This window comes from Pristiophorus japonicus, chromosome 5 (genome assembly GCF_044704955.1).
Source record: "Pristiophorus japonicus isolate sPriJap1 chromosome 5, sPriJap1.hap1, whole genome shotgun sequence".
Lineage (NCBI taxonomy): Eukaryota > Metazoa > Chordata > Chondrichthyes > Pristiophoridae > Pristiophorus > Pristiophorus japonicus.
In genome coordinates this window covers 167,511,648-167,536,126 of record NC_091981.1, presented here as the reverse complement: position 1 = coordinate 167,536,126, position 24,479 = coordinate 167,511,648, and the positions used below count along the sequence as shown (strand labels likewise).

The window sequence follows — 24,479 nt, the reverse complement described above, 5'->3', positions numbered from 1 at the left end:
GGATTGGAAGAAGATGATCTGTTTCACCATCTGGATCACATTTCCAACACTCCCCTTTAGACCTGGATCATGTTCTTCTGCCATCCCCAAATGTGCTCTCTGTGCTCTTTATCCCCAGCCCCTCATGAGTTCCTGACCTCTCCTTGAGTTCCCGATCCCCTCGCCCCATCCCCTCTCTGTCTTCCTCACTCTGCCGCTTTCTCTCTCTGCCCCACTCTCTCTCTGCCCCACTCTCTCTCTGCCCCACTCTCTCACTCTCTCTGCCCCACTCTCTCACTCTCTCTTGCCCTGGCTCTCTCTCTGCCCCGCTCTCTCTGCCCCACTCTCTCTGACTCTCCCCACTCTCTCTCTGCCTCTCTGTCTCCCAGTCTCTCCCAGTCTCTCTCTCTGACCCACTCGCTCTCCCCGTCTCTCTGCCCCACTCTCTCTTTCTTTGACTCTCTCACAAGTCTGTCTCTCTGTCCCACTCTCGCTCTCTGACTCTCACTCTCCCACTTCCGATTTCTTCTCTCTCAAAAAGTTGAGAATGTTCTTGTTGATAATCACAGCGATATTCTGGGCAAAAGTCTTTCAAAAATCAATGACTATACTCAAAAGCCCCAGTAGCAAGCTCAGACTCATCAACGTGGTTCTCCCCCACTTCTGGCTTCCCCATATATCGTACTATGCATCCGTGGTCGGATTGAGCGTGCATACGCAAAATGGGGCAGGACCCATTGCGCGCATGCGCAGAAGGACACAAAAATGTTCGTGCAGATAATCACTTCGCAAATTAAAGCCCTCACCTCTGCAAGTAGGTTACTCGCAGGCGCTCAAACACACCTTTAAACCTGGAAGTTGGAGCCTGGTTGTGGTCGTGATCAACAAAATCAGTTATTTTAATTAGCCACCCACCCACCCCAAAACCACCCTGCTTTGGGGCGGGAGAGGGGGGGTTAAAATCCCCCAATGTTCTAAACTCTTGGATGGAAAAATGTGAGTTGTTTTCCCCTCCCATTAGCACCCCCAGGGGGCACCAATAGGGAGATTACAGAGATAGGGAGGGGCGAAGCGATGGAGGGATTTCAAAACAAGGATGAGAATTTTGAAATTGAGGCATTGCTTAACTGGAAGCCAATGTAGGTCAGCGAGCACAGGGGTGATGGGTCAGCGGGACTTGGTGTGAGTTATAACGCGGGCAGCCAAATTTTAGATCACCTCTAGTTTACATGTGGTAGAATATGGGAGGCCAGCCATAAGTGCATTGGAATAGTGAAGTCTAGAGGTAACAAAGGCATGGATGAGGATTTCAGCAGCAGATGAGCTGCAGCAAGGGTGGAGATGGCCGATGTTGCTGAGGTGGAAATAGGTGGTCTTAGTTATGCTGCGGATATGCGGTCAAAAACTCATTTCATGATCTAATATGACATCAAGGTTGCGAGCAGTTTGTACTAAGTCTTCCTTCTGTGCATGCGTGTCTCGACACATGCGCAGAAGCGAGAGTTAGGACAAATATTATCGACTCCCCCACCCCCTCCAGCACAATTCCCACTAACCCTTTCCTGCGCATGCGTCCAACACCACATTGCCTCCACTGAGCAGCCGAACGCATCCACCGAGCTTCCCACAGCGCGGAGCCCAGAGCGGGCCCCCAGCCTCCCGCAGCCCCGAGCGGGCCCCCAGCCTCCCGCAGCCCAAACTTCCCTGACCCCCGAGCCTCCCACAGCCCCGAGCAGGCCCCGAGCCTCCCCGAGCCCGAACTTCCCTGACCCCCGAGCCTCCCATAGCCCCGAGCCCCTGAGCCCTAAACTTCGCATAGGGAGGGGGGGTGCACAGAGAGTGCTTGGGGCAGAGAGAGAGAGCTGGGGGGGGGGGGAGAGAAAGAGAGAGCTGGGAGGGGGGGTGGGTGGGCGAAGAGAGAGACGGAGCTTGGGGGGGGGCGAGAGCCTGGATGGGAGAGAGAGAGCCTGCGGGGAGGGAAGGGGGAGGGCCGAGTGAGACAGCCTGGGAGGGGGGAGGGGGGGAGAGAGAGAGACACAGGTGGGGTGGGATCAGAGGTGAGAGAGTGAACTCAGAGAAGACGGATCATGTTCTTCTTGTCCCCGGTGCATGCAAGCTCGGTGCATGTGTTACAATGGACATCGTTGGGGTGGATGAAATCCAGAAGTCATGACACTGTCACTATTCACTTCATACCCAATAAACATGTTAACCATCTGTGCACAATGCCCCATCTATGAGGGGGTATAAAATCTTGGGTTTGGGTAAGGGTCTTCATCTGGCGGAGGGCTGCACTTACACTGGGGTAATGGACTTCAGCTGGGGGAGGGAAGCAGTTAAGCTGGGGTAAAGATCTTTAGCTGGTGAAGGGATGCACTTGTGCTGGGGTAAGGGACTTCGGCTGGAACTTGGTGGCTTTTGGGGAGATCTATCCTCTGTGGCTTCTGAAGTCAAAATGGATCGAATTACAACTTGGAAATTCACTCAGAACTTGGGCTGAGCGGTTCCAGTTACACATTCCAGAGGAACTGCAGGGTGTGGCTTATCCTCCAAGGGGACCAATCAGCAATAGGTCTGGAGATCCAATCAGAGAAACGGCTGCATTTCAGTTAGTACAAATAGGCGCATCTATTAATGAAAGGATGGAGGTAGTATCTCTGATGCATCGACCTGATATTAAACCTGAGAATGCTTAACATGTTAAGATGATTCTCAACATAAGCATATGGCATAGCAACACCTTTGCAATGGTAGAAATCCATCCAATTGTTAATTACCAGGATCAACATCCTGGAGATTATCTGTTTCATTGCAGCATCTGTTCAATATAATACTGATGACACTGTTGTATTTCTGGTGGACTGTATCCTTTCCCAGGCATTGGTGAATGATGGCCTGAGGATCGAGCATTATGCAGCTTCATTTGGACAACAACAACAACTTGTATTAATATAACACCTTTAATGTAGTGAAACGTACCAAGGTGCTTCACGGGAGTATTTTGAGATTTTTAAAAAGTTGACACCGAGCTGCATAAGTAGAAATTAGTGCAGGTGACCAAAAGCTTGGTTGAAGAGGTATGTTTTATGGAGTGTCTTGAAGGAGGAAAGAGAGATAAAGAGGAGGAAAGGTTTAGGGATGGAGTTCCAGAGCTTGGGGCCTAGGTAACAGAAGGCATGGCCAACAATGGTTGTGCGATTATAATCAGGGATGCTCAAGAGGGCAGAATTAGAGGAGCACAGACATCTCTGGGGGTGTGGGGCTGGAGGAGATTACAGAGATAGGGAGGGGCGAAGCAATGGAGGGATTTGAAAACAAGGATGAGAATTTTGAAATCGAGGTGTTGCTTAACTGGAAGCCAATGTAGGTCAGCGAGCACAGGGGTGATGGGTGAGCAGGACTTGGTGTGAGTTATGACACGGGCAGCCGAGTTTTGGATCATCTCTATTTTACATATAGAAACATAGAAAATAGGTGCAGGAGTAGGCCATTCGGCCCTTCGAGCTTGCACCTCCATTCAATAAGATCATGGCTGATCATTCACCTCAGTATTCCTTTCCTGCTTTCTCTCCATACCCCTTGATCCCTTTAGCTGTAAGGGCCTTATCTAACTCCCTCTTGAATATATCCAATGAACTGGCATCAACAACTCTCTGCGGTAGGGAATTCCACAGGTTAAGAACTCTTTATGATAGAATGGGGGAGGCCAGCCATAAATGCGTTGTAATAGTGAAGTCTAGAGGTAACAAAGGCATGGATGAGGGTTTCAGCAGCGGATGAGCTGAGACAAGGGCAGATACGGGCGATGTTACAGAGGTGGAAATAGGTGGTCTTAGTTATGCTGTGGATTTGCGGTCGAAAGCTCATTTCATGATCTAATATGACACCAAGGTTGCAAAAAGTCTGATTCAGCCTCAGACAGAAGTTAGGGAGAGAGATGACGTCAGTGGCTAGGGAAAGGAGTTTGTGGTGGGAACTGAAAAAAATGGCTTCGGTCATCCCGATATTCATTTGGAGAAAATTTCTGATTATCCAGAACTGGATGTTGGACAAGCAGTCTGATAATTTAGACATCGTGGAGGGGTCGAGAGAAGTGGTAGTGAGGTAGAGCTGGGTGTCACCAGCGTACATGTGGAAACTGATGCTGTGTTTCTGGATGATTTCCTGCAGGGGCAACATGTAGATGAGAAATAGGAGGGGACCAGTGATAGATCCTTGGGGGATATCAAAGGTAACGATGCGGGAAGAGAAGCTATTGCAGGTGATTCTCTGGCTATGATTATATAGATAAGAATGGAACCAGGCAAGTGCAGTCCTACCCAGCTGCACAACAGTGGAGAGGCGTTGGTGAAGGATAGAGTGGTCAACTGTGTCAAAGCTGCAGACAAGTCAAGAAGGACGAGGAGGGATAGTTTACTTTTGTTACAGTCACAAATTATGTCAGTTGTGACTTTGATAAGAACCGTTTCGGTACTGTGACAGGCGCGGAAACTGGATTGGAGGATTCAAAAATGTAATTGCGGGAAAGATGGGCACGGATCTGGGAGGTGACAACACTTTCAAGGACTTTGGAGAAGAAAGGGAGGTTGGAGATGGGGCAGTAGTTTGCAAGGACAGAGGGGTCGAGGGTTGTTTTTTTGAGGAGATGGGTGAAGACGACAGCTTTGAGGGAGAGTGGGACAGTACCTGAGGAGAGAGAACCGTTAACATTGGCCCAGAAATCCCGGTTTGCTACTTCCCGCGGGCGATCTGGTAAAAAACGTTTTTAAAATGCGGACTTACCTGAAGCTGCTGCGCCCACACGATTTCCCGGTCCTGAGGCCTCCTCTGACTGCGCGTCGCAGCGAATGCACATCGGGACGAGCTGCAGTCACATGGCTCTGGGCAGCCAATCAGGTATAGTATGTTCTCATTCATAATAATGGGAACTTCGTAAGTTGGATTTCCCATTATTATGAATGAGAAACAGCCCCCAAATACCCAAAACATTAGTAAAAAATAGAAAAAATACACTACATATTTAACATTAATTTAAATTAAAGTTATTTATGTATTATTAAAAATATATCTTTTTCTGATTTTTTAAAACAGTTTTTTAAATTATGCCTTAAAATAAATTTAATGTAGTGGGCAGGGTTTTTAAATATAAAATGTGTTTTGTAAATTTTGTTTTTTATGTTTTAAGTGTGTTTTAAAACTCTTGCGCCTGTAAAAGTAGGCTATGCACCTGCTTTTAATAGGCGCAAGAGTTTTGAGGACATTTGCTGTGCAACATATGGGTAAATACCACAATCTTGCCCTTGTAAATGTCCTTGCTGCCGAGATATGAAAGATCTGTCAAGTACCAGCTTGACAGATCGGCAAAGCCGGTTTTCAGCGCATGCGCATTGTGCATTGAAAATCGGCTTATATGATGCCTTCCCGGGTCCGTAGACACCCAGGCCGGAATTTCCGCCCTAATGTCAGATAACATGGGAGCCAGAAAAAGAAGTTGGATAGTCAGCAGTATGGTGGGAATACAGTCATGGGAGCAGGAAGTGGGTCTCATGGACAGGATGAGCTCGGAAAGGTCATGAAGGGAGATCGGAGAGAAACTGGAGAAAGATGTGAGGTCAGGGCTAGGGCAGGGGATTCATTAGAGGAAGTTTGGCCTAGCGGGCTAGGGGAAGGAAGGGACGAGGCAGTGGCAGCCGAACGGATGGTCTCAATCTTAAAGACAAAGAAGTCCATGAGCTCCTCACACTTATTGTCGGAGGTGAGGGTAGAGACCGGGGAGAGGGGTTTAAAAAGATGGGTTAGCAGTGGAGTATAGAAGCCGAGGTTTATCTTTACATTTCAGAATTATTCTGGGATAGGGAGTGATTTTGGTAGACGGCAGCAGGACCCAATAGGTCCAGCCTGATCTGGCTGTGAATGGCATAAACCAGTTGTATGCTATATCTCTTCAAATATGCATCCCTTGGACTTAAGGAAGCGAAGATAATGGCTGTACTGGGGGAACGACCAGGGTGAGAGAGAGTAATTGTTTTAACAGGGACTAGGGCATCAAAGGTGGTGGTGAGGTTGTGATTGAGCAGATCGGTAGCTGCAGAAATGTCGTGGTGAATGGAGGGCCAAAGGCTGGACAGATGGGAGCTGATAAATGCAGTTGTAAGAGAGTTGAGAGAGAGCTTTTTCCAGTGGCGGTCACAGAAGGAGGTAGGGTTGGGGATGTGGGTTTTGAGCGATATGAGGAAGTGGTCAGAGATGGCCTTATCTGTGATTGACACAATGCGAGAAGCGAGGCCACGAGAGATGTGAATATGGGTTAGGAAGTTTACACATGGAGGGAGAGATTAAGGGAGGATAGGAGGCTAGTGAACTCAGAGGAGAGAGAGCATGATAAATTGAGATGCGGTTCAGTAGTGAGCACACCCAGTATTTCCTGTAGCGTAACTCCAGATGGAGGGCTGGGCATCACAATTGCTGACTCATTAGGTAATTGGGTAGGTTGGAAAGAAGCAGTACTGCAGCATGTAAAGTTGCTCCATCTATAACAAAGGCAACATGATTAATCTGCCCTCTTGATTACTCAGCATGTTTCTTGGATCACCTGACACTCTTTTGGCTTTTAAAGGTTTTAACTGATTAATATGAACCCACTTGTACCATTTCTTCTTTCCTGTCATAGGTCTTTCTAATTGATTAACCAGTGACAACTAATAACTAAATAAGTATATAGTGCTCAGATTGGTAAGAACTTCTTAATTGCATTGTTTCATCGACTCATCATCATCATAGGCAGTCCTTCGCAATCGAGGAAGACTTGCTTTCACTCTAAAAATGTTCTTAGGTGGCTGTACAGTTCAATGCGGGAATTACAGTCTCTGTAATAGGTGGGGCTGACAGTGGTTGAAGGAAAGAGTGACTAGAGAGCCTGGTTTGCCACACGCTCCTGCCACTGTCTGCGTTTGATTTCTGCATGCTCTCGGCCACGAGACTCGAGATGCTCAGCACCCTCCCGGATGCTCTTCCTCCACTTTGGGCGGTCTAGGGCCAGGGATTCCCAGATGCCAGTGGGGATGTTGCACTTTATCAAGGAGGCTTTGAGAGTGTCCTTGAAACGTTTCCTCTGCCCACCTGGGGCTCACTTGCCGTGTAGGAGGTCCGAGTAGAGCGCTTGCTTAGGGAGTCTCGCGTCGGTCATGCAGATGATATGGCCCGCCCAAGGGAGCTGCTCGAGTGTGGTCAGTGCTTCGATGCTGGGGATGTTGGCCTGAGTAAGAACACTGACGTTGGAGCGTCTATCCTCACAGTGGCTTTGCAGGATCTTGCGGAGGCAGCGCTGGTGCTACTTCTCCAGCGCTTTGAGATGTCTGCTGCATATAGTCTACATCTCTGAGCCATATAGGAGGGCAGGTATCATTAATGCCCTGTAGACATAGAAACATAGAAAATAGGTGCAGGAGTAGGTCATTCGGCCCTTCGAGCCTGCACCACCATTCAATAAGATCATGGCTGATCATTCCTTCAGTACCTTTTCCCTCTTTCTCTCCATACCCCTTGATCCCTTTAGCCGTAAGGGCCATATCTAACTCCCTCTTGAATATATCCAATGAACTGGCATCAACAACTCTCTGTGGCAGGGAATTCCACAGGTTAACAACTTTCTGAAGTTTTTCCTCATCTCAGTCCTAAATGGTCGACTCCTTATCCTAAGACTGTGTCCCCTGGTTCTAGACTTCCCCAACATCGGGAACATTCTTCCCGCATCTAACCTGTCCAGTCCCATCAGAATCTTATACATTTCTATGAGATCCCCTCTCATCCTTCTAAACTCCAGTGTATAAAGGCCCAGTTGATCCAGTCTCTTCTCATATGTCAGTCCAGCCATCCCTGGAATCAGTCTGGTGAACCTATGCTGCACTCCCTCAATAGCAAGAATGTCCTTCCTCAGATTAGGAGACCAAAACTGAACACAATATTCCAGGTGAAGTCTCACCAAGGCCCTGTACAACTGCAGTAAGACCTCCCTGCTCCTATACTCAAATCCCCTAGCTATGAAGGCCAACATACCATTTGTCTTCTTCACCGCCTGCTGTACCTGTATGCCAACTTTCAGTGACTGATGAACCATGACACCCAGGTCACATTGCACCTCCCCTTTTCCTAATCTGCCAGATAGACCATACGCTTGGTGCCAGATTTGAGGTCCTGGTCTTCAAACACTTATCTTGTTGTGTCCTTACACACTACTCTAAATTCACACGAGGCACATTCTGCAGACAAAGTCACTCTGTGACCTAACCTTTATTCACAGGACCAAGAAGTGATGAAGGTGGGTGGAGCTTCCCCTTTTATACCCGAAAGACCAGGCTGGGAGTGTCTCCCACAAGTTCACCCCCTGTGGTCAAGGTGTGCATTTCTTAGGTGTACATAGTATGCAGTGTTGTTACATGAAGGTTACAGTTACATGAAGGTTACATACATGACACATCTGGAGCAAATGGAATCCCCGTCGAGGCACTAAAGTATGGCGGTGAAGCAATATTGCCATGAATGCATGACCGCATTTCTCTTATTTGGAAGGAGGAGAGCATGCCAGGAAATCTCAGAAATGCCGTAATTGTGACCATCTTCAAAAATGTGGACAAGTCCGACTACGGTAACTATAGAGGAATCTCCCTGCTGTCGGCCACTGAGAAAGTCATCGCAAGAATCCTCCTCAATCGTCTTCTCCGTGTGGCTGAAGATCTCCTGCCAGAGTCGCAATGCAGATTCTGTCCACTAAGGGGTATAATGGACATGATCGCCGCTGCGCGACAACTACAAGAGAAATGCAGGGAGCAGCATCAACCATTTTACATGGCCTTCTTTGACCTCACAAAGGCCTTTTGACATCGTCAACCATGAGGGACTATGGAGCATCCTCCTCCATTTCGACTGCCCCCAAAAGTTTGTCACCATCCTCTGCCTGCTCCACGATGACATGCAAGCTGTGATCCTGACCAACAGATCACCACAGACCCAATCCACATCCGAACCAGAGACAAACAGGGCTGCACCATCGCACATACGCTCTTCTCGATCTTCCTTGCTGCAATGCTACATCTCACTCTCAACAAGCTCCCTGCTGGAGTGGAACTTTCGAACTAATGGGAACCTGTTCAATCTTCGCTGCCTCCAGGCAAGGTCGAAAGTCGTCCCATCCTCTGTCATCGAACTTCATCGACTATACTCAAAGTAGCACACCTTTGTTGGTGATTTTTGTCTTCAGGTAGAAGTCAGTTTAGTTTACATTGCTATAAGACCTACCAAAATCTCAAGTACTAATAGCACTCAATTTTCTGGTCTAACCTCATTTGCATAATTACTCACAACTTTAGGTGCAAGCTCAGATGTGTTGTGATACACTTATGTTGTGGTATCTCAATTGTGTGGGACAGGCTTGAAGGACCAGATCGTCTTTACCTATCTGTCATTTCTCATATGTTCGTATTCGTATGTAACGGGATAACACCACTTGTAGGAGAGAAAAATTCTGCGCATGAACAGTAACAACTTGCATCTGTTTAATGTCATTAACAGAAAAATGCCCCAAAGTGCTTCACAGAGGCATTTGGAAAAAACTAAATGCCATCCCAAAAAAAGGAGATATTTGCAAGAGTAATTAAAGAGGTGGGCTTTAACAAGGACCTTAAAGGAGGAGAGGGGAGGTAGAGAGACAGAGAGGTTTAGGTACAGAACTGCAGAGCATGAGGCCAAGGTGGTTAAGGTGGGCTGCTAATGATGGGGCAAATGGTGGGGGAATGCACAAGAAGCAAGAGGCAGGAATGGAGAGCTGGCGGCGGGGCAGTTGGGCGAGATTACAGAGATCGGGAGGGGTGAGGCCATGAATGCGTTAATGTCCTTTGGAGGCGTAAATGAGGTATTTTTCGATTGAATTTTACTTAGCCAGTACGGGTTCGCCAGAGCTCAGGGAACTGACCGGTGAAATGGAGGCGAGATTGAGATGAAGTTCAGATGGGTATTTAAACTTGTGATTGCTTTATCTGAATAAATGCTCACTTATTACAGCTGGCGTCTCAGTTTCCTCTGCTACATGTTTGGCAGAGAGTTCTTGTGTGGACACAGTTTTTCTAAACTCTTGAGACTATAGCCGGAATTTTAACAGGAAAGAGTGTGTGGGTTTAGGAGCAGTGGGTGGTTAAATGCACTGAAATTGACAGCACGTCAGGAAGTCAGCTTCAGCTGGAGTGTGTTCAGCTGTGAGCGAGAAACCTCCTCGGGAGAGGCAGGTTAGCAATTTAAAACTATTTAAAGATAGTTAAGAGGCTATTAAGAACCTTTTTTACCCAAGGTTTCAAGTTTTAGTGTGTGTGCATGGAATTCCCAGACTTCCTGAACCTCGCCACTGAAAGCAAGGTGAGAGCACAACGGCAATTGAGGGAGCTAAATAAATGGCAGGCAAAAAATCCGCTAAGTACTGAGACCTTGCATCTGCTTCCTTGCCTAAGGGAAAATCTTTTGTTCACAGCACTTGTCCTGATAGTTTCTTTCAGTACTTTGCAAATGATTTCTACAACTTTGGAGGTCACTTTGGAGGATTGTGTGTCTGATCTCCACTTTCCATCTGTCATATATCAGATCAGCATGGGTGCAGCTTATGATGTTTCACCTTAACCTAGATGAGAAATAAGATGTGCACCAGCACCAACAATTCCAGCAGCAACAACAGCAGCCTTCTCCTCACTGACCTGTCGTGACACAGGAGAGGGAATGAGCACAGGGGTGCACCTCGCTGGAGGCGAAACCCCTAACACAGGGTAAATTTTTTTTATTTGTTCCTGGGATTTGGGCATCACTGGCAAAGCCAGCATTTATTTCCCATCCCTAATTGCCCTTGAGAAGGTGGTGGTGAGCTGCCTTCTTGAACTGCTGCAGTTCGTGATGAATGTACTCCCACAGTGCTTTTAGGGAGAGAGCTCCAGGATTTGGCCCAGCAATGATGAAGGAACTGCGATATACTTCCAAGTCAGGATGGTGTGTGACTTGCAAAGGAATGTGGAGGTGATGGTGTTCCCATGAGTCTGCTGCCCATGTCCCTCTCGGTGATAGAGGTCGCAGGTTTGGGAGATGCTGTTGAAGAAGCCTTGGCGGGTTGCTGCAGTGCATCTTGTAGATGGTACACACTGCAGCCAAGGTACCCCGGTGGTGGAGGGAGTGAATTATTGATGTGGTTAATGGGGTCCAAATCAAGGGGGCTGCTTTGTCCTGGATGGTGCCGAGCTTCTTGAGTGTTGTTGGAGCTGCATTCATCCAGGCAGTGGAGTATTCCATCACACTCCTGACTTGTGCCTTGCAGATGGTGGAAAGGCTTTGGGGAGTCTGGAGGTGAGACATGATATTTCATGGTCACCATTACTGATACTCACTTTTTATTTCAGATTTATTTAATTAGCTGAATTTAAATTCCCCAGCTGACATGATGCTCACATCTCTGGATCATTAGTCCAGGCCTCTGGATTGCTAGTCCAGTAACATAAGTAATATGCTACCGTACCCTATAGGCAGAGGATCAAGATCAGGAGGCTCAGGATATCGCGTTGGGCCATGGTAGACATTTGTAGCCTGCTGGAAGATGACCTGCTACCAAGTGGACCTGATGGATCATGTGTTACCAGTGGCTGCCAAAGTCACCATCATCCTCAACTTCTTCTCCTCAGGCTCCTTCCAGGGATCTGCTGGAGATATTTGCAGCTTCTCGCAGTTGGACGCTCACAAATACATCACCCAAGTGACCAATGCGATGTTTGCCATGACAGGCAGTTATGTACACTTTACCACCAATGAAGACAGTCAGAATGACCATGTGCTCGACTTTGCAGCTCTGGCTGGCTTCTCACAGATGCAGGGCATTATAGACTATACACATGTGGCGATCAAGGCACTCCAGATCATCCAGGAGTGTTCATGAACCATAAGGGCTTCCGCTCCATCAAAGTGCAGCTTGTCTGCAATCACAAAAAGATCTTCATGCAGATGTATGCCAGATTCCCAGGGAGCTGTCATGATTTATTTGTCCTGCGCCAGTCCACCCTCCCTAAGCTCTTCGCACCTCTGGCCAGACTTACCGGCTGGCTACTTGGAAATGAGGGGTATCCACTAAAGACGTGGCTAATGACACCCTTGAGGATGCCAAGCAACAATGTCGAAGAGTGCTACAATCAAAGCCAAATTATGATGAGATGTGTAATAGAGCCAGCAATCGTCATGCTGAAGATGCACCTCAGATGTCTGGACAGATCTGAGGGAGCTCTTCAATAAGCACTAGCCAGGGACTCCAAAATGATTGTAGTATGCTGCACTCTGCACAACATAGCGCAGCAGAGAGGATGGGAGTTGCTGGAGGAGCAAGGTACACAGCCTCTTTGGAGGAGGAACCGGAGGAGGAGGAGGAACTTGATGTGGACATGGCACCAGTAGTGACGCACACTGCGGCCCAGGATGCCCAGGATGGCCTCATAATGGCAGGATTTAGTTGGGTTGCACCAGTGCATCCATCTGGTACTCAGATGCTGAACACACTTTCCCTCCCACAACCACAAAGCAGTCCTACCATGGCCAAACCATTCCTTTCACAGACACCCATTGCTCGCAGTTAAATCATGTCTTACCATTCATTGCAAGTGACAAGACCATTTGCCAGGCAGCAGACAAAAATGGGCAAGACAGGAAAATGGTGCAAATAAATAATTTTACGTGCATCCAAATATCAACATAAACTTCACAGTGCATACTCTTGCGCAACTATAATTCTTTCATCTTCTTCTTCCTACTACTTCTACGTCATGCAATCCCTGTGACTTCAGCAGAGATAGAGGTAGGCTGCTCACTTCCCTGCTCTGACTGCTCAGATGCTTTTTGGCCGACGTCTTCTGGGTTTTAGTGCTTGTGAGGGCCCCATCAAAGGCTGCTCCTCCTGCACCAGTGCAGGGCAGACTCAGCCATCGGGATACGAGGCAGCTTGTGGGGCTCTGACTGAGGAGGACGAGAGCAATGGGTGAGAAGCGGAAGCTGTTTGAGCAGAGTCCCCACTTCTATGTCCCCTTTTCTCATCATCCCTTTCATGGCCCAACTGCACTTCCTTGTTAGCAATGAGCTGTAGAGCACTTTGGCTGCATATCAGGAGGGCGACGAATGGCCAAGTCTCTGTTCTTATCTATCCTTGTTAAGGTGGCATTCAGAGTGTGCAAGCTGTTGGTGAGAGCAAGCTTGGACTTTTTTTAAATGCCACATTTGATGCAGGTAGCCACCCTTTCCATGGACGAACACATCATAGCTAAGGTCTGCAACATCATGCCAGTAATGCTTGAGATGGACTCCTTCATTCTCTCTGTAAGCGAGCACATCGCGGCTGCAAATCCTCCCAGAGCCTGACGCATTTTTTACTGCTCCTCCAGAATCATCCTCTTTGTCGGCGGCCTACGAGGTTCAGCAACTGCGTCCAGCTGAGCAGAGCTTGGAGCGTCCTGCACCCTGTAACGAGGACTCTACACTGCTGTCCCTGACTGCACTATTTGTTCTTGCTCACTTGATATGTGAGACACCAGGTGACAACACTATTTATCTGACTGAATGGTCCCACCGACGTGTGTGTAGCTGCACTGGTGCTTGGTGTGCATGGGTCATATGACGGTGCACCCTCAGAGTTAATGACCTTCTCTGAGGAGTCTTCTTCCCCTCTGGCTCCACTGGCTGTTGGACACTTGATGGGCCTATGGGAGAGTTAAGACATGAATTAGAACTGTCATGGTAAGAATCTTTTAAGTGAACATTATGCATATGATCATATTTCACTGGCTGCTGACATCAAGTCAACATGAGTAACTGTTGTATGCCATGTGGCTGTGTGATATTTTATTCGATCACTCGGTAACTGGGAGCTCCCTGTCTCTTTATCTCCCAATGCCATCAATGTGGATACTCAATTATTTCGAGTGCCTCCTCCTGTGCCAACAGTCAGTGTGGCAATGACTGGCGGGCCACCTCCTGAGTGTTCTGTGCACTCGTCTCCTGCAAGGAGGGAGGGAAGAGATCTTTGAGTGAGAGTCATGAAATGAGTGGAACAGATGGACTATGAGGGAGAGACGTGGCATTGCATTAAGATGAGGTGAGTGTCAGTGGTGGATGGTCAGATGGGGATGTGAGTAGGTGCATAGACATAGACAGATGGGTGCACCTGCAAGGTACGTTGGTGTGAGGAATGATGTGCAGGAGTAGGCTTGGGAAGGCAGAGTGAGGGGGTTGGGGTGACACGCACATTCGGATGTAATTGAATGTGGCATTGTATTCACCTTTTCTGATCTCATGAGGCCATTAAATCTCTTTCAGCAGAGAGGTTCATGCAGGTTTATGCCAGATTCCCTGGGAGCTGTTACAATGCTTTCATACTGCGGCAGTCCAACATTTCAGATCTTTTTGTTGCAGGAAGCAGATTTAAAGGCTGGCTCATAGGAGACAAGGGATACTCCCTTCAAACTTGGCTCATGACACCTGTGAGGCACAGGAGCACTACAACCAGAGCCACGAGCACCAGATGTGTCTTAGAGTAAGCCATTGCAATAAGAACATAAGAAATAGAAGCAGGAGTAGGCCATGCAGACCTTCGAGCTTGTTCGCCATTCAATAAGATAATGGCTGATCTTCTACCTCAACTTCACCTTCCTGCACTATTCCCATATCACTTGATTCTCTTAGTATCCAAAATTCTATCGATCTCTGTCTTGAACAGACTCAATAAGTCAGCATCCACAACCCGCTGGGGTAGAGAATTCCAAAGATTCACCACCCTCTGAATGAAGACATTTCTGCTCAGCTCAGTCCTAAATGGCCGACCATTTATTCTGAGACTGTGACCTCTAGTTCTAGACTCCCCAGCCAAGGGAAACATCCTCCCAGCGTCTACCTTGTCAAGCCCTCTAGGAATTTTATACATTTCAATGTGATCACCTCTCATTCTTCTAAACTCTTGGGAATATATGCCTTGTCTACTCAATCTCTCCTCATAGGACAATTCCCCCATCCCAGGCAACTCCCTCCAAGGCAAGTATATCCTTTCTTAGGTAAGGAGACCTAAACTGTATACAGTACTCCAGGTGTGGCCCCACCAAGGCCTTATAGAATTGCAAAAAGACTTCTTTATTTTTCTACGTCAATCCTTTTGTAATAAAGGTTAACATATCATTTACTTTTCTAATTTCTTGCTATACCTGCATATTAACTTTCTGTGATTCATGTACAAGGCCATCTAGGTTGCTCTAAATACCAACATTTTCTAATCTTTCATCATCACAAAAATAATCTGCTTTTTAATTTTTTCTACCAAAGTGGATAACTTCACATTTCTCCACATTATATTCCATCTACCATGTTCTTGCCCACTCACTTAACAACATAAGAAATAGGAGCAAGAATAGGCCATACGGCTCTTCGAGCCTGCTCCCCCGTTCAATATGATCATGGCTGATCTGATCATGGACTCAGGTCCACTTCCCTGCCCGCTCTCCATTACCCCTTATTCCCTTATCGTTTAAGAAACTGTCTATTTCTGTCTTAAATTTATTCAACGTTCCAGCTTCCACAGCTCTCTGAGGCAGCGAATTCCACAGATCCACAAACCTCTGAGAGAAGAAATTTCTCCTCATCTCAGCTTTAAATGGGCGGCCCCTTATTCTAAGATTATGCCCTCTAGTTCTAGTCTCCCCTATCAGTGGAAACATTCTCTCTGCATCCACCTTGTGAAGCCCCCCCATAATCTTATAGGTTTCATAAAAACATAGAAACATAGAAAAATAGGTGCAGGAGTAGGCCATTCGGAACTTCGAACCTGCACCGCCATTCAATAAGATCATGGCTGATCATTCCTTCAGTACCCCTTTCCTGTTTTCTCTCCATACCCCTTGATCCCCTTAGCCGTAAGGGCCATATCTAACTCCCTCTTGAATATATCCAATGAACTGGCATCAACAACTCTCTGCGGTAGGGAATTCCATAGGTTAACAACTCTCTGAGTGAAGAAGTTTCTTCTCATCTCAGTCCTAAATGGCCTACCCCTTATCCTAAGACTATGTCCCCTGGTTCTGGACTTCCCCAACATTGGGAACATTCTTCCCGCATCTAACCTGTCTAGTCCCGTCAGAATCTTATATGCTTCTATGAGATCCCCTCTCATCCTTCTAAACTCCAGTGAATAAAGGCCCAGTTGATCCAGTCTCTCCTCATATGACAGCCCAGCCATCCCGGGAATCAGTCTGGTGAACCTTCGCTGCACTCCCTCAATAGCAAGAACGTCCTTCCTCAGACTATGAGACCAAAACTGAACACAATATTCCAGGTGAGGCCTCACTAAGGCCCTATACAACTGCAGTAAGACCTCCCTGTTTCTATATTCAAATCCCCTAGCTATGAAGGCCAACATACCATTTGCCGCCTTTACCGCTTGCTGTCCCTGCGTGCCCACTTTCAGTGACTGATGAACCATGACACCCAGGTCTCGTTGCACCTTCCCTTTTCCTAGTCTGCCGCCATTCAGATAATATTCTGCCTTCGTGTTTTTGCCCCCAAAATGGATAACCTCACATTTATCCACATTATACTGCATCTGCCATGCATTTGCACACTCACCTAATCTGTCCAAGTCACCCTGCAGCCTCTTAGCATGCTCCTCACAGCTCATCCCGCCACCCAGTTTAGTGTCATCTGCAAACTTGGAGATATTACACTCTATTCATTCTTCCAAATCGTTAATGTATATTATAAAGAGCTGGGGTCCCAGCACTGAGCCCTGCGGCACTACACTAGTCACTGCCTGCCATTCTGAAAAGGACCCGTTTATCACAACTCTCTGCTTCCTGTCTGCCAACCAGTTCCCTATCCACATCAGTATATTACCCCCAATACCATATGCTTTAATTTTGCACAACAATCTCTTGTGCGGGACCTTGTCAAAAGCCTTCTGAAAGTCCAAATACACCACATCCACTGGTTCTCCCTTTTCCACTCTGCTAGTTAATCCTCAAAAAATTCGATAAGATCACCTTTCATTCTTCTGAATTCCAATGAGTAGAGGCCCAACCTACTCAACCTTTCCTCATAAGTCAACCCCCTCATCTCTGGAATCAACCTTGTGAACCTTCTCTGAACTGCCTCCAAAGCAAATATATCCTTTTGAAAATATGGAAACCAAAACTGCATGCAGTATTCCAGGTGTGGCCTCATCAATACCCTGTACGACTTTCCTGCTTTTATATTCCATCCCCTTTGCAATAAAGGCCAAGATTCCATTGGCCTTCCTGATCACTTGCTGTACCTGCATACTAACCTTTTGTGTTTCAGGCACAAGTACCCCCAGGTCCTGCTATACTACAGCACTTTGCAATCTTTCTCCATTTAAATAATAACTTGCTCTTCGATTTTTTTCTGCCAAAGTGCATGACCTCACACTTTCCAACATTATACTCCATCTGCCAAATTTTTGCCCACTCACTTAACCTGTCTATGACCTTTTGCAGATTTTCTGTGTCCTCCTCACACATTGCTTTTCCTCCCATCTTTGTATAGTCAGCAAACTTGTTTCCTCCAAGTCTGCAGCACTGATCCCTGCGGCACCCCACTAGTTACTGATTGCCATCCTGAGAATTAACCATTTATCCCTACTCTCTGTTTTCTGTTCGTTAGCCAATCCTCTATCCATGCTAATATATTACCCCCAACCCCGTGAACTTTTATCTTGTGCAGTAACCTCTTATATGGCACCTTGTCAAATGCCTTCTGGAAGTCCAAATACACCACATCCACTGGTTCCCCTTTATCCACCCTGTTTGTTACATCCTCAAAGAATTCTAGCAAATTTGTCAAACATGACTTGCCCTTCATAAATCTATGCTGACTCTGCCTGACCGAATTTTGCTTTTCCAAATGTCCTGCTATTGCTTCTTTAATAATGGACTCCAACATCTTCCCAACCACAGCTGTTAGGCTAACTGGTCTATAATTTCCTGCTTTTTGTCTGCCTAATTTTTTAAATAGGGTCGTTAAATTTGCAGTTTTCCAATTTGCTGGGACCTCCCCAGAATCCAGGTCATTATAACCAATGCATCCACAATCCCTGCCGTTACTTCTCTTAAGACCCAAGGATGCAAGCCATCAGGTCCAGGGGATTTATCTGCCTTTAGTCCCATTATCTTACTGAGCATTGCCTCCTTAGTGACTGTGATTGTGTTACATAGAAACATAGAAAATAGTTGCAGGAGTCGGCCATTCGGCCCTTTGAGCCTGCACCGCCATTCAATGAGTTCATGGCTGAACATGCAACTTTAATACCCCATTCCTGCTTTCTTGCCATACCCCTTGATCCCCCTAGTAGTAAGGACTTAAGTTCCTCCCCCTCATAGCCCCTTGACTATCCACTGTTGGAATATTGTTCGTGTCCTCTAACGTAAAGACTGATACAAAATACTTGTTCAGAGTTTCTTCCATCTCCATGTTCCCCATTACTAATTTCCTGGTCTCGTCCTCAAATGGACCAACATTTACTCAAGCCACTCTTTTCCTTTTTATATACCTATAGAAACTCTTGCTATCTGCTTTTATATTTCATGCTCGTTTACTTTCATAGTCTATCTTCCCTTTCTTAATCATTTTTTTAGTCATTCTTTGTTGGCTTTTAAATGCTTCCCAATCTTCTGTCCTCCCACTAGTTTTGGCCACATTGTATGCCCTTGTCTTTAAGCTGTCTATATCCCTTTGCAGCATGTTTGTGTCCTCCTCACAACTTACTTTCCCACCTAGCTTTGTATCATCAGCAAACTTGGATAAATTACACTCGGTTCCCTCATCTAAGTCATTAATATAGATTGTAACTATCTGAGGCCCCAGCACTGATCCTTGCGGTACCCCACTAGTTAAATCTTGCCAACCCGAAAATGACTCATTTATTCCTAGTCTCTGTTTTCTTTCCATTAACCAATCCTCAATCCATGCGAATATATTCGCTCCAATCCCATGTCCTAATTTTGTGTAATAACCTCTTGTGTGGTACATTAAAGAATGCTTTTTGAAAATCCAACCATCCACTGGTTCCCCCTTATCTACTCTGCTGATTACAACCTCAAAAATCTCAAAAAGATTTGTCAAACACAATTTCTCTTTCATAAATTCATGTTGACTCTGCCTGATCATATTATTATTTTCTAAGTGCCCTGTTACTACGTTCCTAATAATAGATTCTAGCATTTTACCTACTACTGATGGTCAGGCTAATTGGCCGATGGTTCCCCATTTTGTCTCTCATTTCTTTCTTGAATAGCAGGGTTACACTTGCTACCTTCCAATCCTCTGGGACCGTTCTAGAATCTAGGGAATTCTAGATCAAAACCAATATATCAATCTCTGTAGCCACCTCTTTTCAAATGCTGGGATGTAGGCCATCAGGTTCAGGGCAATAAAAACAGAACTGACGAAGGGTCATCGACCTGAAACATTAACTCAGTTTTTCTCTCCACAGAGCTGCCTGACCCGCTGAGATTTCCAGCATTTTCTGTTTTTATTTCCGATTCCAGTATCTGCATAATTTTACTTTTGTATTAGGTCCGGGGCAATGTTCCCTTTAATTTTTTTTGGCCCGTGCAGCCCCGTTAATGGGCTGTGTGGGCCGTTCAAAATTCCTCAAATGCACGGTTTTTCTATTTAAAAGCTGGCTTACTGGCTGTGTGAGACCTGCAGATTATTGCATAGCAGTGTGGGTACGTAGGTTAAGGGGAACATCAGTCCAGGGAATTTGTCGGCTTTTAGTCCCATTAATTTCTCCAGTACTACTTCTTCACTAATATTAATTACTTTAAGTTCCTCACTCTCATTAGACTCGTGGCTCTCCACTATTTCCGGAATGTTTTTTGCATCTTCTTCGTGAATACAGATACAAAGTATTCATTGAATGTCTCTCCCATTTCCTTATTCCCCATTATGATTTCTCCAGTCTCTGCCTGAAAAGGACCCACATTTACTTTCGCTAATGTTTTCCTTTTTACATAGGTATAGAAGCTTTCACAATCTGTTTTTATGTCTCTTTCTAGTTTACTCTCATCTTCTCTTTTCTCTCTGTATCAATTTCTTGGTCATCCTTTGCTGAATTCTAAAATCTTCCCAATCCTCAGGCTTACTACTCTTTTGCCAATATTATAAGCGTCTTCCTTTAATCTAATACTAGCTTTAACTTCCCTTGTTGGCCACGGTTGAATCAATTTTCCCGTGGGGTTTTTATTCCTTAATGGAATGTATATTCATTGTGAATTATGAATTATTTCTTTAAATGATTGCCATTGCTTATCGACTGCCATATATTTTAATCTAGTTATGATCACTGCTTCCCAGAGGCTCCTTTACTACAAGGTTATTAATTAACCCTGTCTCATTGCACAATACTAAATCTAAAATAGCCTTTCATTCCATGAACTCATCCTCTGCACTATTACAGCAAATTTGTTTTGCCCAGTCTATATGAAAATTAAAGTCCATGATTACTGTATTTCCCTTGTTACAGTTTCCTGATTTATACTGTGGCTGACAATACAACTACTGTTAAGTGGCCTATAAACTACTCCCACCAGTGTCTTCTGCCCCTAGTTGTTTCTCGGTTCGTCCCAAAATGATTCTACATCTTCATTTTCGGAGCTAACATCCTTTACCTCTACGGTCTTTATCCCATCCTTTATTGTCAGGGCTACCCTCCCCACACTGTTCCAGAAGTTGTTATTGGCAGGCGCTCAATGAGGCCCACGCACCGAATTTAGTGACCTGCGTGCAAGCGTGTGCATTGCACAAAAATACGTCATGATCGGAATGATTGCCAGCAGCCAGTCACTAATGGTTTGTGCCCCAAGTGAACCTCTAATGAATTTTCTGTTGGGCCGTTAAAAGCTGCACGCCCAGATGCTAAGCTCTAACGTTCACATGAGCAGCCCCTCTGGACACTAACTGAGGTTATAGACAATCAAAAATCCAGCTCCAGGTATTTACAGTGTTGCATAGCTGTACGTCCTGTGCACCTTCAGAAGGAATGAGGTCCTTCGAGAACTCATACATGTCCTGCAACACTTGCTGTACACATGGAAGATCTGTGAATGAGGTATTCACCTGATTGATACAGTGCATACAGTGAGGGTTACTATGAGGCAGATGCATTGCATTGCATAAGGATTGGAGTGAGTTTCAACAGTGGATGGATTATTGGGGAAATGATGAAGTGCATAGAAAGTGAAGGCTGGGTGCTGCTGAAAGTTGAATGGGTGCAAGTAGTGATGTAATGGAGAAGACTTGGCAATACAGAGTAAAAGGTGGGAGCTTAATGTAGGAGAATCAGCAAATGTACTCACTTTTCCTGACCCCTGGTTTGGTCATTAAACTCCTTTCAGGGCACAATGGTCCACCTGCTCACCTCCACAGCTACCTCCAAATATGCTTTCCTGGTGAGAGCCGCAGTTTTCTTCCTCCTGTTGCTAGGGAAAAGTATGTCCCTCCTGCTCCTGTCTGCCCAGCAGTAATTCTAGTGATGCATCATTGAACCTGGGTGTTGGCCTTGCTCTATGTGCAGCATCCATCATGATCCTTCCTGGCTCCTCCAAATTCCATTTGTACTTTGTCCCTTTAGATAGAACTGAGATTACGTCATGCGGTACACATCACGCCCACTGTGCAGCTTGGAGACAGGAAACCCGTGTCAAAATTTATTGCTTCAATTGAGTTGTGATCGCAGATTACAACCCACTGACTTGACTACCATGTTTCACATACGCAATTTCAGCTCCCCATCTCGGAAACCGCCCACTGATTAATATGGGGGCCACTGTCTTATAGCAAGCCTGTCATGAATGCTTCAGTGGGTTGTCCATAGCTGCTTGCTTCTTATCTCACTTGCTCCAGGCTACGGAATGTGTAGGCCTCCCTTATCAATGTCCAAATGATCACTCAGGCTTGTTTCTCATTTCTGAAGCAGACCGCTGTTAAAAAAAGTTTCCGAAGCATCCTTTATTAGCTATATACTGTATGGGTCTTTTAATTTGACCATTTCTGTCTTTTTATTTATTTATGTGTTAATGCTTAATCTATTTTTTATAAGTGAGAGCTGGTTATATATCTTTTTATGCATATTGATGTAGCCTTTGATAATCTTACTGATAATTTGATATTTTACATTCTGTGTAGTTTTATTAATATACTTCTGATTGCAGGTCAGAAGTAACTTGGTTATATTCAGCCGATATATTCCCAACATAGAAGTATATGGATTTTAATACTTAATTTGATTGAATGTTTTAATGTTATTTTGTATTTACTCCATTTATATTAATTATATTCATGTATTGTACATACGATTGACGATGGTAATACAGGTACCAGGGATTACATCATTTATTTACACTGCTTGCAAAGAAGGATATATAATTTCTTGTCTATGTGGGGCGGCGTGGGGGATATGGTGTGAACATGCCGTAAAAGTACCCCTTAATTGTGTCCTCAAAATGGAACTTCAGCAGTTAAGCTTAATTCTGGGAAACCGAAAAGCTAATGCAAAAAATAATCATGAATGCTTATGTGAAACAAAGCAACCCTTACAAGAACTGGTAGGCCCAAGCTGTCAAGGCCACAGCTCAGAGATAGCTTGAAAGAAGGCTAACAATGCACTTTTATCTGAATTTGTGCAGTTTCTTTTTAAAAAAAATGTAAAGATCTGGGGGTGTAACTGCCACATGATGCCTGCTTTCACCCCCACAGTTAAACATGAGGTCATCATGATTCCTTAACTTGGATGGTTAATGTGACTGCACTTAAAGGAAATAATTCTTGCAGTACATAGGTCATTCAGATTGGTTAACGTCAAAGGTGAGGAGATTCATTCGAGATTCTAGGTATAAGAAGATGGGGGATGAAATTGCCCCTTTCAAAAAGGCCCATCAGCATCTCAGGGAGGCGCTAATGGGGCGTAAACCTCTTTTCGTCGGGGATGGGTGGTGGGCGCGCCTCCCCGGAATTGCCCCCATCATTGTGGGGTGATAATGGCTTTGCGCCGCACCTCCCAATTAACGCCTCGGGTCGGGGCGCACATGTCAATGACATCATCGCCGTGCATGACAACCCGTTCAGGCCACGTGGTGGAAATTGCCCCGTGGGCCGTGAGGCTGACACAGGCGATGCCAATGATAGCTTTGCGCCGTGTACAGGGGACGCCAGGGTGCTGCTTAAAGGGGAGGGCCTTGGTTATGCCGGGCTGCCATCATGCAGCCTGGCACCACCTCTTGGGTGCGGGGCCACCGGCCCGCCGAAAAAGTCCCCGGTGGCCAAGTTGTGGCCACCAAAGCCAATGCAAAATCCGCAGCGGCCTTCCCCTTTAAAAGAATAGGAGGGGCATTGTGGCACGTCAGCGCCGCGCTGAGAAGCGCACCCTGCTACCATCCCAAGAGTGACTAGAAAACAAGGTGGAATGCCTCAGACAGAACCCCACCGCATTTCCAGGGCACTATGGCTCAATTCAGCAAGAGGGGCGCTACTGCAGATCTGGGCGCAAAAAGGCCCGAGTTCTGAGGTTACTGCCCCACAATGCTAGTGTGGGGCAATTTCACCCCCATGGTGTTTTAAATCTAATAGTTAGTAAAAATGTTAATGTATTAAATTAGATATTAAAGTGGCAAAATTGGGTGCATTTGCGCCTCCCGTTAGTGCCCCAGGAATGCAAATGCCTTTGCGACTGAGTGCAACAATGACGTCGACTCCTGCTATATTGGGCGGGAGTTTAGCAGTGGCGCTACGGCCTTGCGCCCCGATCTCCTCTGCCCGGAGATCGTGACATCATTGCTATGCACATCGCCGCATTAGCGCCCCGGAACCAAAATTCACTTTCACACCGACAGCTGCAGGAGGTGTGAATCGGGCGGCCAGCCGCTACTGGGGTGATGATTAAAGGCGAGGTAGCCGAGGTAAGTAAAATAAAACTTACTTTTGTTGTTGCCGTTTTCTTCGCGAGTTCCTGCTAGCAATCATTCAGCTCAGCAGTCTGCTTGAGTGCTGGACTGATCACACAGTTTTGCCACCCTCTTGGTGACCCGCCCTTCCTTTAAAGGAGGGAAGGGCCCTTTGTACATGGCAGTGCTGCACGGCAAGTGTGCAGCGCTGCTGAGGTTTCCGCCCCGCCCGAGTCTTTTAGCGCTGCAAGAAGGAAGTGAAGCACTTGATTTAGCGCTCCTCTTCCTTCCTAGAGCACTAAAGCCAATTTTTTAAGAGCGGGGAAACATTAGCGCCTAGCTAATGAATTTCTCCTCCTAAGTGTTATTGTATAGGAGCTCTCTGTTTGATTGTATGTATAAGTGTGTGTGTACAAGGAGCAAAAAGGTGGGAAGGAGGGTGATGGCTAGGCATCAGTCCAGACACTGGCCACCAGTCTGCTCTGTCACTGAAGTGCAATTCTG

General features: G+C 46.1%; 1 protein-coding gene across 5 annotated transcripts in view; it reads right to left on the bottom strand.

The window, feature by feature from the left end:
* Positions 1–24,479, bottom strand: part of tfpi2 (tissue factor pathway inhibitor 2) — a 217,740-nt gene that overhangs the window by 8,983 nt on the left and 184,278 nt on the right. For 2 of the 5 annotated variants that reach the window (XR_011593361.1, XR_011593363.1), the window contains exons 5-6: positions 21,393–21,661; positions 13,749–14,034 (exon numbers count right to left, since the gene is read on the bottom strand). The exons of 1 other annotated variant lie outside the window; for it this stretch is intronic. Coding sequence is in view for 1 of the 4 variants with exons in the window: in XM_070881079.1 (XP_070737180.1) it covers positions 21,516–21,661 (146 nt within the window). In the remaining 3 variants the exon portion in view is untranslated. 2 more of the 5 variants (XR_011593362.1, XM_070881079.1) reach the window with 2 other exon arrangements.